The sequence below is a fragment of the Tupaia chinensis genome, unplaced genomic scaffold (genome assembly GCF_000334495.1).
Source record: "Tupaia chinensis unplaced genomic scaffold, TupChi_1.0 Scaffold138365_1, whole genome shotgun sequence".
In the NCBI taxonomy this organism is placed as follows: domain Eukaryota; kingdom Metazoa; phylum Chordata; class Mammalia; order Scandentia; family Tupaiidae; genus Tupaia; species Tupaia belangeri.
Window position 1 is genome coordinate 1,143,454 of NW_006198262.1, and position 13,715 is coordinate 1,157,168.

The 13,715-nt window shown below is 49.4% G+C and overlaps 1 protein-coding gene across 1 annotated transcript in view; it reads left to right on the forward strand.

Moving 5' to 3' along the window:
• PRDM16 (PR/SET domain 16) overlaps positions 1-13,715 on the forward strand; it is a 292,919-nt gene that overhangs the window by 230,922 nt on the left and 48,282 nt on the right. The window contains exon 4 of the mRNA XM_006161202.3: positions 4,783-4,914. Coding sequence (XP_006161264.1) covers positions 4,783-4,914 — 132 coding nt within the window. The remainder of the gene's footprint in view (positions 1-4,782; positions 4,915-13,715) is intronic.

Genomic DNA, 13,715 nt, shown 5'->3' on the forward strand with positions numbered 1-13,715 from the left:
ACGAATTGAAAGTAGGTGACATGCTTAACGGCGGGGATGCCCTATGGACCAGGATGTTCAGGAGTACATTGATGGCCCCCTGGGCCTGTAGACATGCCTGGAGTTGATGGCTGTGGGTCACAGACACGGAGAAGTGCTCTGATACAGGTTGAAAGGAAAGGGCTTGGCTTTTCTAACCCTCCTGCATGGACAGATTCCACATCTGAGTTTCGAGGGGCCAGCAAGAATCACTCTGAGCTCCTGCTGCATCCTGCCTCCTAAGCTTGTTGTAGGGAACTACACCAGCCCTTGGGAAACCTCCGAAGGGTCCAGCATTCTCTCTGGGAGACAGTGGAAAGGGGGACAGTAGACAAGTCACCTAACTGTGCACAGGACCCTCCACACTGTGTAAGACAGAGCTCCTTGAGAAGTAAATTTACCTAACAGCATGCAGAGTCCAGGCCCCACCAGAGAATCTGTTGCAGGGTCTTTGGCTGGGCTTCAAATCTGCATCTGAAACCTGCATGCCAGGACGTTCACACATGTGCCCAGCACACGCTGAGAAGTGTGAGGAGGGGAGACAGGCAGTGCTGTGGAAGACCCCAGGTGATGATTGTGAAGAAGGGCTCTGAGGGGCAGCGCCTGGGCTTGGATGCAAGCAGGGGGGCCTGGAGTTGTTCATGGGGCAAGTCAGAGCCCAGCAGATGGCTATAGAGTAGCCCCTGTAGTCTCACTGATGCAGATTTATCTGATTATCTGTTCCCAAAATATACTGGCCGTGCCCCACGACCAGCCCTGTGGCATCCCTGATGCACACATACACACATGCACTCACATGCACATGTATGCACACACACATACATACACATGTTTACAAATGCATGCACCTGTATACATGCACAAACTGGATGGCGAGGAACTGATAGACACCTACAACAGTTGCTAGCTAGTTGAAGGCCTGGGTTGGTCTTCCAGGATATCTTGGGGAGACAGACCCCAAGCCCTAAAGTAAGTCAAGGTGAGGTCAACACCCTGGACCGACAAGGACCCAGGAGAAGCTCAGGGAGTGAACCCTACACAATGGCTGTGAGAGCTCACAGCGCCATGTGCCATCTCCCCCAGGCTTTGCGGCGTAGATGGAGACAGAGAAAAACAGTGGCAGAGAGAGACACACAGAGAAGCAAGAGACAGATACATGCACAGAGAAATGAGAGACAGAGAGACACATGCACAGAGAGGGAGAGAGACAAAGACAGAGAGAAACAGGAAAAGAGAGAGATCAAGAGGGAACAAGAGAAATAGGGATATAAAGACAGAGATGTGGAGAGATAGAGACAAATCTAGAGAGAGAATCAGAGACAAAGGGGTTGACAGAGATGCAGAGACACCAGCCCAGGGCCATTTAATCTACACCTGGCACAGCTACACTGCTGCTATGGGGCAGGGACCCGCTGCCAACTCCAGCCCCCCGTGGGGTGGGGTGGGGTCTCTTGGGTCTTGGCTGGCCCAGCCTCTCTTCCTGCAACAGAGGCAGGGGCAGGGGGTGCCTCTGGGTTCTGGGCGGCCCCAGCCTCTCTTCCTGCAACAGAGGCAGGTGCAGGGGCTGCCTGAACAAGCCGAGGTGCCACTAACCACAGGTTTTGTGTGCCGGGTCTTTTCTGAGTTTCCTGCAGTGCCTCAGAAGTTGGGCAGGGGGATGGGGGTGTGAAAGGCCCTTTTGCTTATCAAAGGGCCTCTCATGTGTGGCTGGTAGCCTTAGGACTGCTCCCCAGAGAACAGAGAACCTGTCCCACACCCTGTGGTGGCCAGGTGAGCTCTCTCCTCCCAGGCCATGTTCCTCTGCCCTGTCTGGTGCTGGGGTGGAGTTGGCCCTGGACTTGTGCAGGATTCTTGGTGACCTCCTAGATGGATAAGGACCCTTGGGATGCTCCACCTAACACTTTAGGGCTAGGATCTCAGGAATTTGGTTACACGGGAAGGTCTTCCCAAACCCATGTTCAAGCCCTGAACATGAAGGTGGGAACAGACCTCCCCTTGGGCCGGGACTGAGCGCAGAGGGCATGTCCCAGTCAAGCCTATATGAGGGCACCTTTGGAGCCAAAGGTCCTGCCTCTCAGGAGGTAGCCTGCCCCCATGTTCTGACCTGGGCATACGGGGCTACAGTTTAGGGCACAAGCTCCAGATTGCACCCACCAGGGGTGGGTGCTTCAGTTTTGAGGACAGAAGTCCAGATCCTAGGTAGGTGGGCACAGAAATTAGGCACAGTGTACGGTGATGTCAACAAGCCCCCCTGGAGTGGATCCATACCCTGGCGCAGGACAAGGATGTTCTTCAGCCCCTCACCCTGGGCCGAGTGACCACATGGCACTGTGTGGCTGGCCCTACTTCTGCTAACTCTGCCATTGACATTTTGAGCCTCCCCCACCGCCTCCACCTCCTTGGGTGCCCAGCCTCTAAATGGACAGACTTTGTGACCAACTCTGGGCAGAGAGGGAAAGAAGAGGGGCTGAAGGGACTCACCAGTTCACCCCCGTCACTTGATCGAGGAGCATAACAGCTGCGGCCTAGGAGATTGGGCGAGGTGCCCACTGCCACCTCAGGTGACTGAGAGCAGGCACAATTGAGTGTGCTCAGGTAGCACGGGACTCCAGGAGCGGGCCCTGCTGCCAGGGTGGACTTCCCCTCCTGCCCTGCGTTTCAGATCATCCTTGTTCAGCTCTCGGGCCCTCACTGCCCATTCTCAGCTGAGAATCCAGGACATTCGCAAAGAGCAGAGTGGAAAAGAGCCCAGAGACCCCCCTTTGCTGCGCTGTGCCTGGAGGTCCAGCTTGCTGTCAAAGGGAAGACGAAACACAATGCATAGAGGCAGGGCATTTGACCACGTGCTTCCCCACTGCTTTGTGCTGTGACATCAGACTTTTCAAAAGAATCCCAATGCCTGGTCTGAGATAGCTCGGAATACATTTGCATGTGGGGGCCATGGTGTGGAGCACAGGCCTGGGCATGTAGGGCTGGATCTCAGCTCCTGGGGTCAGGCAGGGCCTCCTGAGGGCCTGGACACCAGCCACGGTGGGCTAGGAGGCTGGATGGAGAACCCTCTCCTTCTCTGCTCTCCTGTTCTCCCTCCAGCACCATCCAACACACTACTCTTCTCCCCCATCTGTGCATCTTTCTGTCTCCATCGTGCCAAGACTCTGGTCTCTGCCTTCTCTCCAGAGTTAGATTCACTGGGCTTTGCTCTTGGCATGAATTATGAAGTCCCCCAAAACAGAGAATTCTCAGAACAGACACCCCTCGGCCCACATTGTTGCACATCAGCCTTTGAGGTGTCCAGGAAAGCTAGGCCCAAGCATGTCTGCTCAGAGACCTGTCATTTATAGGAAGGGACTCTGGGAGGGGTGACAGGGTGCGGATGCACAGACTTGGTGGTAGTCTTTATGCATCCAGAACAATAGAGCTGCCTCCAGAAAGAAACCTGGTTGACTCTGAGGCCGAGCAGGGCCCTTGGTCATTTAGGAAGTGTCTGTGGACATCTGGAAAACACCTGAACTGTTTGCAAAACCTAGACACTGGCCATAAGCAGGTGACTTGTGGATCTCTGGTGAACAACCCCCTGGCCCCACTAGGTCCTTTTGTTCTTAGTAGAGTTGTCAGGAGAACTCCAGGGAATATGCAGCTGTGGAGCCCAGAGTCAGTGTCACTTTTACTACAACAGGTCACTATTCCCCTTCCCTGTCTTCACTGGGCTCTTCTGACTCCCTGCTCCCAGCATCTCTGCCCACCTGGGCACACCTGCCTACCTGGACATACCTAGGCAGCTGGACACACCTGCCCCAGGACACATCTACCCACCTGAGCACAGCCTTTCACTGAGGTCTTCCAGGACCTCAGTGTAGTAGTGGTTTCAGCCCCTGCCTATCAGCCTTCCTCCCACCTCCTGCCTTTTCTGTACTGGGGCTGGGCTGCAAAAGAAGCTTGTCCAAGATGCTGCCAGCTTCAAAGATTTTGGGTTCAGAACCCTAAGTAGACAACGAAGAGAACAGTGGGCGGCTGGGAGGCTGGCCTCCACCTGCAGCCACCACTCCATGGTCCCACAGGTCCAGGTAGTGGATAGTAAGGTGAGGTCTACTCGCCATGGCCATCGCAGAGGTGTGGGGATGGCGAATGAGAAAAACAAGCATGAGAAGCTGCCACTCTGCCTGTCAGAAGTGGCATTCAGGCAACAACAAAGCCAAGCAAAGTCAGAGCCCTGTGCTCTTTGAGGGCCTGGTGAGAAAAGCCAGGCATATGCATGCCACTGGGGTGTCAAACTGAAACTTTCCAGTTTTAAGGAAACTAAACACTTTTCTTACTTTCGGGGTGATATGCAAGCTGCCGGGGGCAGGCATACACACACACATGCACAAGCGCACACCCCCCATGCAAACGCATGCCTTTTCAGATTTGTATGCAACTCCACACCCCAACAACACCTTTACCTTCAGAGAACGGTTTTCTCTAGCCCAGCGCCCAACTCTCCTTAGCAGAGGGCTTGTTCTTAGACACAGCAACCTCTGCTTTCTCAGTGTGGACAGGAGTTTTTGAGACTCTGGAGCTCATTATATTGCCTGGCCAGGGCAGTGAACAGCTTGGTGAGAAAAGGGAGGTCCTGGGCATGGGCGGGGAGTGCAAGTCAGGCCTCCCTAATGGCTGGGGTCCAGGCACTCACTTGCCGTCCTTCCCTAAGACAACGGGATAAATGCAGCGTGGAGCCTCTAGGACGTATGGCACCTCTGACCCTTGGATCTTTCTCTTCCTGGACAGATCTCTGAAGACCTGGGCAGTGAGAAGTTCTGTGTGGAGGCTAATCCGGGTGCTGGTAGCTGGCTCAAGTACATCCGGGTGGCTTGCTCCTGTGATGACCAAAACCTCACCATGTGTCAGATCAATGAGCAGGTAGGTCTGGGTTTGTGCCTAGGAGGGAGGTTCTGCGTCTCAAAATTGCCTTTGTGGACACAGGGCCAGAATTGATGGGGAGGCTGAGAGTAGCAGGGACTCGTCTGAGGACTTCTGCCAAGACCCATCTTGCAGTGGAGGTGGTTACCGGACACTTGGCCAGTGCCGGCTTTCTGGGTGCCCGCCTACCTCGTGAAAGCCCCACTGGAGCCTTTGGTCAGTGGCCCTTGCCTGGGGCTGATGGTTGTTTGAGAAACAAAAGATGATCGTTTGCTTGAACAACAGCTGGAGCAGACAATCCCAAACCACAAGCATTCACATTCCCTGCAAATGCCACTGCCTATGAGACTCAAGAGAAGCTTCTATGCAGTCATGTGTCAATGGCCCTGTTTAAGTGTTCTCTGTAAAGTCAGCGCTAGTTCAGATACCTCCTCTGCCAAACCAGGCTGAGGCATGGCCCCCATTGCCCAAAGACCCTGAGAATCACATCACAGCCTGACCAGCCTGTAAAGGGCCCTGGCCTTATTTTGTCAGAATGTCTTTTCTCTGCTAGGAACAAACCAATTCTCCTCCTGAGCTGTGTAGTCCTGCTTTTGACCTCAGGTCCCACCAAGCCAAGGGACATCTTGGTTTCTGTTCATGGCTACTTGGGGGCCCAGGATTCCCTATAAGCTCACTGGACCCTCATGCTTTGTGATTTGTCCATGCCACGTTCGTTCAGGGTGGATGTCCAGACCCAAGCTGATTTGAAGAGAAGATGAAGTTTCTTTTGCCTGGAGAAGGCAACATGGCCTCAGGACAGGCTGTTGCTTGGTCTATTTCTTTAATTACCTGTTTACAAGTGGCCGATGGGGACTCTGTGTGCTCTAGAAACTACTAGTTTTCAGCCTGTGTTCCCACAGCAGCAGGTTCTTCCAGGATGCCTGGAGCCACCAGCCACTTCCATCAGAGCAGTTTACTTTTGCCTAGAATGTCTTGGGGTCACACGTGAGATTTCATTTGTAGAAAATGGATTCCATTGCTTTAAGAAATATTTGCAAAGACCACGTAGCAGGACACATTTTTGTGTAGCCTGTGCAAACTGTTATAAGCTGTTCAAGGTTCTTGACTTGAGAGAAACAATTTTGCATTAAGAAACAGAGAAAGTGGACTCTAGGGAGGCCCCCTGTACCCTGCCAGCCTGCCCAGTGGCTCTCCCTCATTTGCTCAGCCTCCTTCCTAGCCATGGGGCTGTCTGGATTGAGTGATAACTCTACTGGACACAAGCTGGTTCGAATGGGGGTCATGAATCTGCCTCTGCTCCCAGGATGTCTATGGCCTATGGCTAAAACCAAAAAGGTTGAAATAAGTTTTTCTGATTGTAAAAGAATAATATGGAAATGAAGCAAAAGAATAGCCATAAACGTTAGAATAGAATGTTTAAAATATATATCCTTTTCCTTCTTCCAGAGGAAAGTGAAATTTGAGGAAAGGTAGTTAAATTTAAGGCAGACAGAACAGTGGGTTGTCCCTTGCCCCTTGAAAGCTTGGGTTTATAGAGACTTCTGTGTCCTTTGTTGTCTGCTGGGAAGGCAACAGGCAGGTACATGTGCATCTGGGGGCTGGGGCCAGGACTACACTTTTTCAGATACAGATTAGAATAATGAATGATCCAGATGTTTTTATTGAAGAAATTAATATTAATTTGAAGTTTTGGATTGGACTTAAGCAGTAAATCAGGTATCTTTACATGATACATTTTTTTAAATCCAAAAAACAGGGCCAGCAAGTGGCATGAGGATTAAGGACTCCCACACAGCTGACTATGGTTCGAGTCCCAGACCTAGTGGCTTGCTTTCTCACTCTCTCTCTCTCTCTCTCCTCAATCATCTATCTATTTATCTGTATCTCTCAAGAATAAGTGCCCTGAAACAAATTTTTAAAAATAATAATAATGACAAAATAAATTAATAATTCTTTTCAAAAAATAGATGTGCAATATTTTTGAAAAGAAGCCTGTCTTTAAAAATCTTTGCTTTATTATTACTATTTTAGGGAGGCCTTTATTTTAGCTACACAAGGGGTCCAAAGGGAATGCAGCAGCTGCCTTTCTGTTGTCAGGACTAGGGAACAGAAACCCTTTTTTCAGCACAGAATAATCGTCCTTAACTCTCATTGACCCCCTTTCTTACAACCCCATCTTTATCTCCCAACCCTTACTCAACCTAGCCTCAGGAACATACCTGGCTCTATTACCTAAACCCAACATGATGTTGAAACTCCTCTAGGAACTGTCTCATCTACTAGTTGTTTTTTTGTTGTTGTTGTTGTTGTTTGGGGGGGGTTGTTGTTGCTGTTGTTTTTCCTATCAACACAGCCTCACAGAACCAATCTCTCTGTTTCAGGCCTATCGGCTGAGTTAAAACCTCAGATTCAGGGAGCTTGGGCTGCACAGTTAAGCAAATCCAACCCCAAAAAGGCTTAAAGCAGAGAGGAAACGGCTTCAGGTTGAAACACTCCCCTTGGAGGGAGAGAGAGCCCTCTGTCCCCAGGAACACCTCAGATCACAGCAGATAACACCAGGTGTTAAGGGCAGCCAAAATCCCCACTAACAGTGCTCCTGTCTTAGATCAGCTCATGGCAGTGGAGCCATGAGCTCCAGAAGCTGAAAGAAACTGGCCAGGTGGGACATGGGGAAAAAGTAACAGCTAGCTTCTCATCCTAAAATCTCAACTTTGCATTTTTGTTATCAAAGAAAAATGAGCCACTGGTGAATTGTATTTTCCACGGAATAATAAGATTTAATCTTATTGGGTTGTTGGAAAAGTCATGACATATTTGTATATAGGAAAAATATGCATGCCTTTTCTGATGACACAATAATAATAATATTAAAAAATTGCAGAGACCAGCAGTTAACGTAATGGCTATGTCACTGGACTCCCACGTAGTTGACCGCAGTTCTAGTCCCAGACCCAGTGGCTTAAACTCACGCCGGGCGCGTGTGCTTGCATGCCCAAGATCCTGAGAGGAGAATGGAGGAGAAGGGATTGCGGCGTGGCCATCCCCCCGGGGGGTGATTTCTCGCTTTCTATCTCTCTGTCTCTCTCTGTCTGTCTAGCGAGCTCACGTGCCCTATTAAAAAAAAAAAATGCCTGCTCTCGGAAACTCATAGGCTCTCAATAAATACTTTCTGGTTGAATGAATTCATTTTAAAAATACCTTTGTGAAAAGGATACAATAGATTTCAAACTATTTTTTTAAATTGTCTCCCATGAACGGAGGCTCTCTCTCTCTTTCTCTCTCTCTGTAGAACAGGCCTGTGATCTCAGCAGAAAGTACTTCTCTTCCCTAGTCCTGACCCTAGAAACACAAGTTCCTGCAAAGCAACCTATGTTGATCTTTTTCTAATAATAAAACAAAGATTTTTGAAGATGGGCTTCTTGTTAAGAAAGAAACATTACAAGATTTTAATGGGGCTTCTTAGATTTCCATGGTCCCAAGAGTTCCCACCAGGATTTCCTGGCATATGGACATCACACTTACATGGACAGTCTCTCGGCCTCAGCCAAACATGTGCGCGCACACACACACACACACAGACACCCCACCTCCAGTACGGCACAGACATTAAAGGAATCCCTATCTGAATATCTGCATGCCACAAAACAGTGTCTAATTTGCCAAACGGAATTCAGAGAGAAAATACGTAAGTCAGAATAGCACCAATGTTGTTTCAAAGTTCAAGGCACATGACTTCAGCTGAATTTTCAGAGGAGTGAGGAGACAGGCAGAAAAAAATCTCAGTGCCCTGAAGAGAAAGATCTAGAAGCCACAGTTCCCAGAAGAAATGAGCCCTCCACATGGATGGAGGAGCAAAGCAGCTCTGAATGAAAGACTCAGATAGTCATGTGGACCCAGGAGGGGATGCCACCCCCACCTCCCTCGTGGTTCTGTGCAACTGATAGCTCCCCATGCCACAGCGCCCCAGGAGTCCACCCACACCACTGACCTCGACTCCTCACTCCAGTCTCACCTGCTGTGCCCCAAGACCCCTGCCTTGGTACAGAAGAAGGCCTGTATGGTGCTCCTAGGCAGCCACTGAGGTGGAGGAACACTGGCATGAAAAAGTATGAGATTCAACAGGACATTAGAGACTGTCAGCAAGTTTCCCTGGGCGACTCTCCCCTGGCCCCACGGTCAATGGACAAATGCAGGTTAGAGTGGGCTAGGTGGCCGTGGGCGGTGCTGGCCCCCTCCTCCCCAGCAACACGGGCCTGGGGCTTCATGCCCCTCACCCTTTGCAGGGTCCACGTGAACCGGGCCATCTTCCCATTGACTGTACCATCCCCACAGCCAGGGGCCCCAGAGAAGTGCTTGCTGGCCCTACCTCCATGTTCTCCCCTAGGCGATAAGAGTCCTCCTCCTGGTGCTCTGTGGCTCTGAGAGGTCTCAGCCCCAGGTGAACTTATGGGAAGTGACTGACCCCATCACTCCCACCCACCGCAGCCCTTTTTCTTAGATGGAGCCAGCTCTGGATGGGGGGCGGGAGCAAGAGAGGTCTATTCACAGGCAGGCAACAACAGAGGCCAAAGATGATCCATGGCTAAGGGCCTGTCAGGGCCTTTGAGATAGGAAAAATCATCCACAGCCGACGGTTGGGAGTCTGAGCCTCTCTTCTGGGATTTCTGGGGTGTTCAGGTCACCACCATAGAGCCTCCTTGACAACCGAGCATGTCAGTCATTCCCAGGGGCTTCAATACATGTTTTCATCTTAGTATGAACCGGAAGGCAAAGAGGCAGCCCCAGCTATCTCAATCCCTTTGGGAGGCAGGACCCCCCGGCCCTCCCTGGAGACTTTGTCTCTCCCTCCGGCCCCCACCACCCTCCAGTTCCTACTTCTCTTTTTGGAAAATTGAAGACATTCAGATCACTCCTGCACGGTTCTTTCTCCTGCAATTATGAGCAAATGAGTCGGTTTGAAATGTTGCAGGAGACGCAGACAGGGCTTGTTCCTGAATTTGTTTTAATGTTAAGAAAGAAAACAAGAGCTTGGAAATGGAGTGCCCACAGGAGGAAGCGGGAGGCGGGAGAGGTCTATTCACGGCGCAGCTTTTTTTCCTTTTTCTCACGTTGCTTCAATAGGGCGAGAATGGTAATGGCGGGAGGGATGTTAACTGGCTAGTGGGGCTGCGGATGGTGGGAGATGGGGGCTAAGGTCACATACAAATGTTGGGGAGCACAACTCACGGTCCCCCAATCCTCCAGTGCACCTCAGAAAGGCTGCATGGCCGGTTCACCCAATGCTGCCCTTTGGCTACCTATAGCACCCCTGAGCTTAGAAAAGCAGCCCAAACACGTCCTTCCAATACGCCACCTAAGACAGCCGGGCAGCAGGAAAAGCCTGGCCCGACGTGACCAGTGTGTGCCATGGCAGGGCACCTCACTGGGCCGCTTTGGCTACTCATCCTAAGCACAGAGGGTCTCCCCAGATGGAGCAGACCAAAGATACCCGCTCCTCGGAGTGTGCTATACAAAGGCATTTTATTAGAAGATTAGCGAACTGATAGCTGGGCAGCACTGCGTCACTGAGGGCCAGTGCTTGTTCTTGAGGAAAACCTGGTGCTTCCCGGGCCCCAACACAGCCTGCTGGCGGAGGGCATTTTCCTTTTGCTTTCGTTTCCCTGGGTCCAGCCTGGGTGCCTCTTTTCCATCGGAGTGTGTAATCTGCTGGGATTGGAATTCTAAACGCAGGGTATCCGACATCCATCATCTTGCCTTGTCTGCCCCCCGACATTTCCTAATTCCCTTTGCTTTTATCTCTGACCATTTTTTAAATTAAAAATCATAAATTTTTAATTTCATTGGTTCAAATGGTAGTCTCTAACAATTAGATACAATTTTCTCTTTGAAAACAAGAAGGGTAAGGGCAGGGGATTCATTTTAGCATTTCTTAACCAGTTTACAAAAGACTTTCAAAATGTATCAAATTTGTTTTGGTTCAGAAAACTGTCACGTTACAGGGCTCTCTTTGGAGCAAACAGATCTTCTTTTTGGCAAGGAACAAAGTTCAAATTCAACTCACTGTGACAATGGTATAATAATCATTTGTCAGATTTTACATTCTTCTCCTTTTCAATCAAATGCAATACTTTGTTAGAAGAAACCATTTAAGAATGATAAGATAATTTAACTGTGGGCTATAATTTATATTTTTTATAATTTAGATTCAAACTTTCCAGAACGAAGAAAGAGATAAGTATATAGTTGTTGTTGTTGTTGTTGTTGTTTTAAGTGTTTGAGCTACTGGGAAGGTGGCTGAGTATCTTGCAGCATAATATTAAAGATTTAGGCATAAATAGAATTATTCCAGCTATCTATAAGAAGAGAGGAACATGGCAAGTGCCAGGGACTCCAAAAAGCCTTTTCCTCTCAGCCAGGCTTCTCTCTCTCTCTCTCTCTCTCTCTCTCTCCCCTGTATTTTCCCAAAGTCTGAGGATGGACATCTGTCCCCTGGCTCCTGCTCTGCCCTGAGAAAGCAGGCAACCAAAACAAACCAGAGGGAGGCTCTCTCAGCAAAGGCGTACACAAGGGGAAAGAGAAATGGAAACCTCTGTCCCAATCCTGGGCAGCTATACATGCTGTCCCTGGCTGGCTCTTAAAGCACCGTCTTGGGCTGTTTTTCAAACACCAAATGCTTAGCCCTGAGCTGCTCTTGGAATTCTGTATGTCAACAGCCCCCTCCCGTAAAGAGCTCACAGTTCGTGGACAGCAAGTAGTTAAAATACACGGTGAGGCTTCCCTGAAGCCACGAGGCAGCACTGCAACCAGCTGCCTCTTCAATGTCCCCGAAAGACACACACACACACACACACACACGCACACGCACACGCACATGCACGCATGCACACAAGAAATCCCCAGGATAACCCTTGGAAAGACAGGTGAGAGGGACTGTGTCACTAAGTGAATTTCTTTTCAGCAACACTTCTAGAGGAATTCAAATTCTGCTGGCTGCGTGCATGTCTTTGTGAGAAACCTTCCTCACACTGCACCAAAGCCCTTGCAAATTCAAGCACAATTAAATACCCAAATCCAGGATGGTGAAAGATTGATTTTTTTTAAAAAAAAGATAAGCACACTAAAAGAGATTTCACTTATTTTATTCAAACGTTTCTTTAAAGTTTTTTACGCTTATTGAAGTAGAGAAAAAAGAGAAAGCCCCAAAATTCACTGGATTGGAAAAAAATCATTTATTCCAGGGAAGGGGGAACAGTAGCTACAGCCGATATTCAATCCACTGGCTTCCAGTGTGCAATATAGTCATTTCTACCCAATGGAATTGGATGGAGTGTTCCATGTACTTAAGTTTTAAAATTGTAAGATTAAGGAAGAACAAAAAATTTGGCATTTCAGTCTTGATATTCAAAAGTGCTAGTTTTTCTTGTGAATTGATTTGATTAAAAAAAAAAACTAAGTAATTCTAAATAGAAAATATCCTGAAGCTGATAGCCATTGTATATTTGAAATATTTCCTTGTCTCAAAGAATATTGCTGGGGGGGGGGAGTGTTCATTTTCATAAAGGGCTCAGTCTAAACCAACGTGGCCTGTGCTAACTCCAACTCTTCTCAGGCAGTTTCTCTGCCTTTTGTTGAGAACGTGGCCATGTATTTGTTCCAGAGCTCCGTTTACCTACAAGGAGCAGCCTCTTTGTGTCTGGAAAGTGATAAAAGGGGAAGAAAATAGGCAGGGTCACGCCAAATACAGTTATAATTCCGAGGACCTGTTTTTGGTGGTGTTCGCCCATGTTCAATAAAGTCATTGTCGTTACAAAGAGAACCTGAAGTGTTGAAACAAGGACTTAACTTCAGATCCAGTCTGTTTGGCATCATTATTTTTTAAAGCCGTTTAGAGCAGACATTTATTGGCTCTAGTAAACTCAGCTGTTGTTAAGAGGGTTCCCCACCCTCAGATCCTTAAACCGAAGAGAAAAATGCCGCCTTGCCCATGCAGCCCAAGCCAGGGGCTCAGACAGGACTTAAATAGGGCAGCGGATGCGACTGTTTAGAAAAAGGCACCGATAGTTAGATGCTGTCATTTAAATATACGGCCCTTTTTATTTTTCTGTGGCTGGTTACCTTCCCCCCTCAGGCCGCAGTTGGGGGGCTAAAGGGTATCAGAGACTCCAGGGTTTCGTCTTTGAACCAACTTTTCTCTCAGCTCTTGGAAAAAACTTTCAGCCTCAGCCCAGCCACGATGCTAACTTGGCCCCTAGGTCTGAGAAAGATCAACTAAGAATCCCACAAATGAAAGGAGGATTATAAACTGCAGGAATTTTTAAGGGTCTGCAGTAATAATTTATCACTGGCCCTGCAAAGAAGGGCCCCCGCACAATACAGTAAATGCGCAATTTGTAACGCACAGGCGCCCAGGGACGCCCTGGCCTCGGTTCTGCGGATGCCTGGTTCCCACCGAAGCCGGCCTTTGTCCCGGGAAGTCACCCGATCCCGCGGACCAGGAACCGTGGCTTTCTGGGCGCGCGTCTGGTTGATAAAGTCTTTTGTGCCATTTGGAACAGGTAGCGAAAACGCGGGCAGCTTTTGTGTGCACCTCCGCGCCATTGGCAAAGGTGGGGCTGGTCGAGTTCGGAAAAGTTTGCGCGGATTCACGTTTCCCTTCGTCCACTCTCCAGGTGGAGGTAGATCGGGTACCCACCCCCCCGCAACACATGCACGGCCCCGCCCCGGGACCTACGATTAGCCCTAATAGCGATTAATTTTGTCTGCGGCTCAAAGTCCGGTCAGCCATCGCTGCCCGCCTG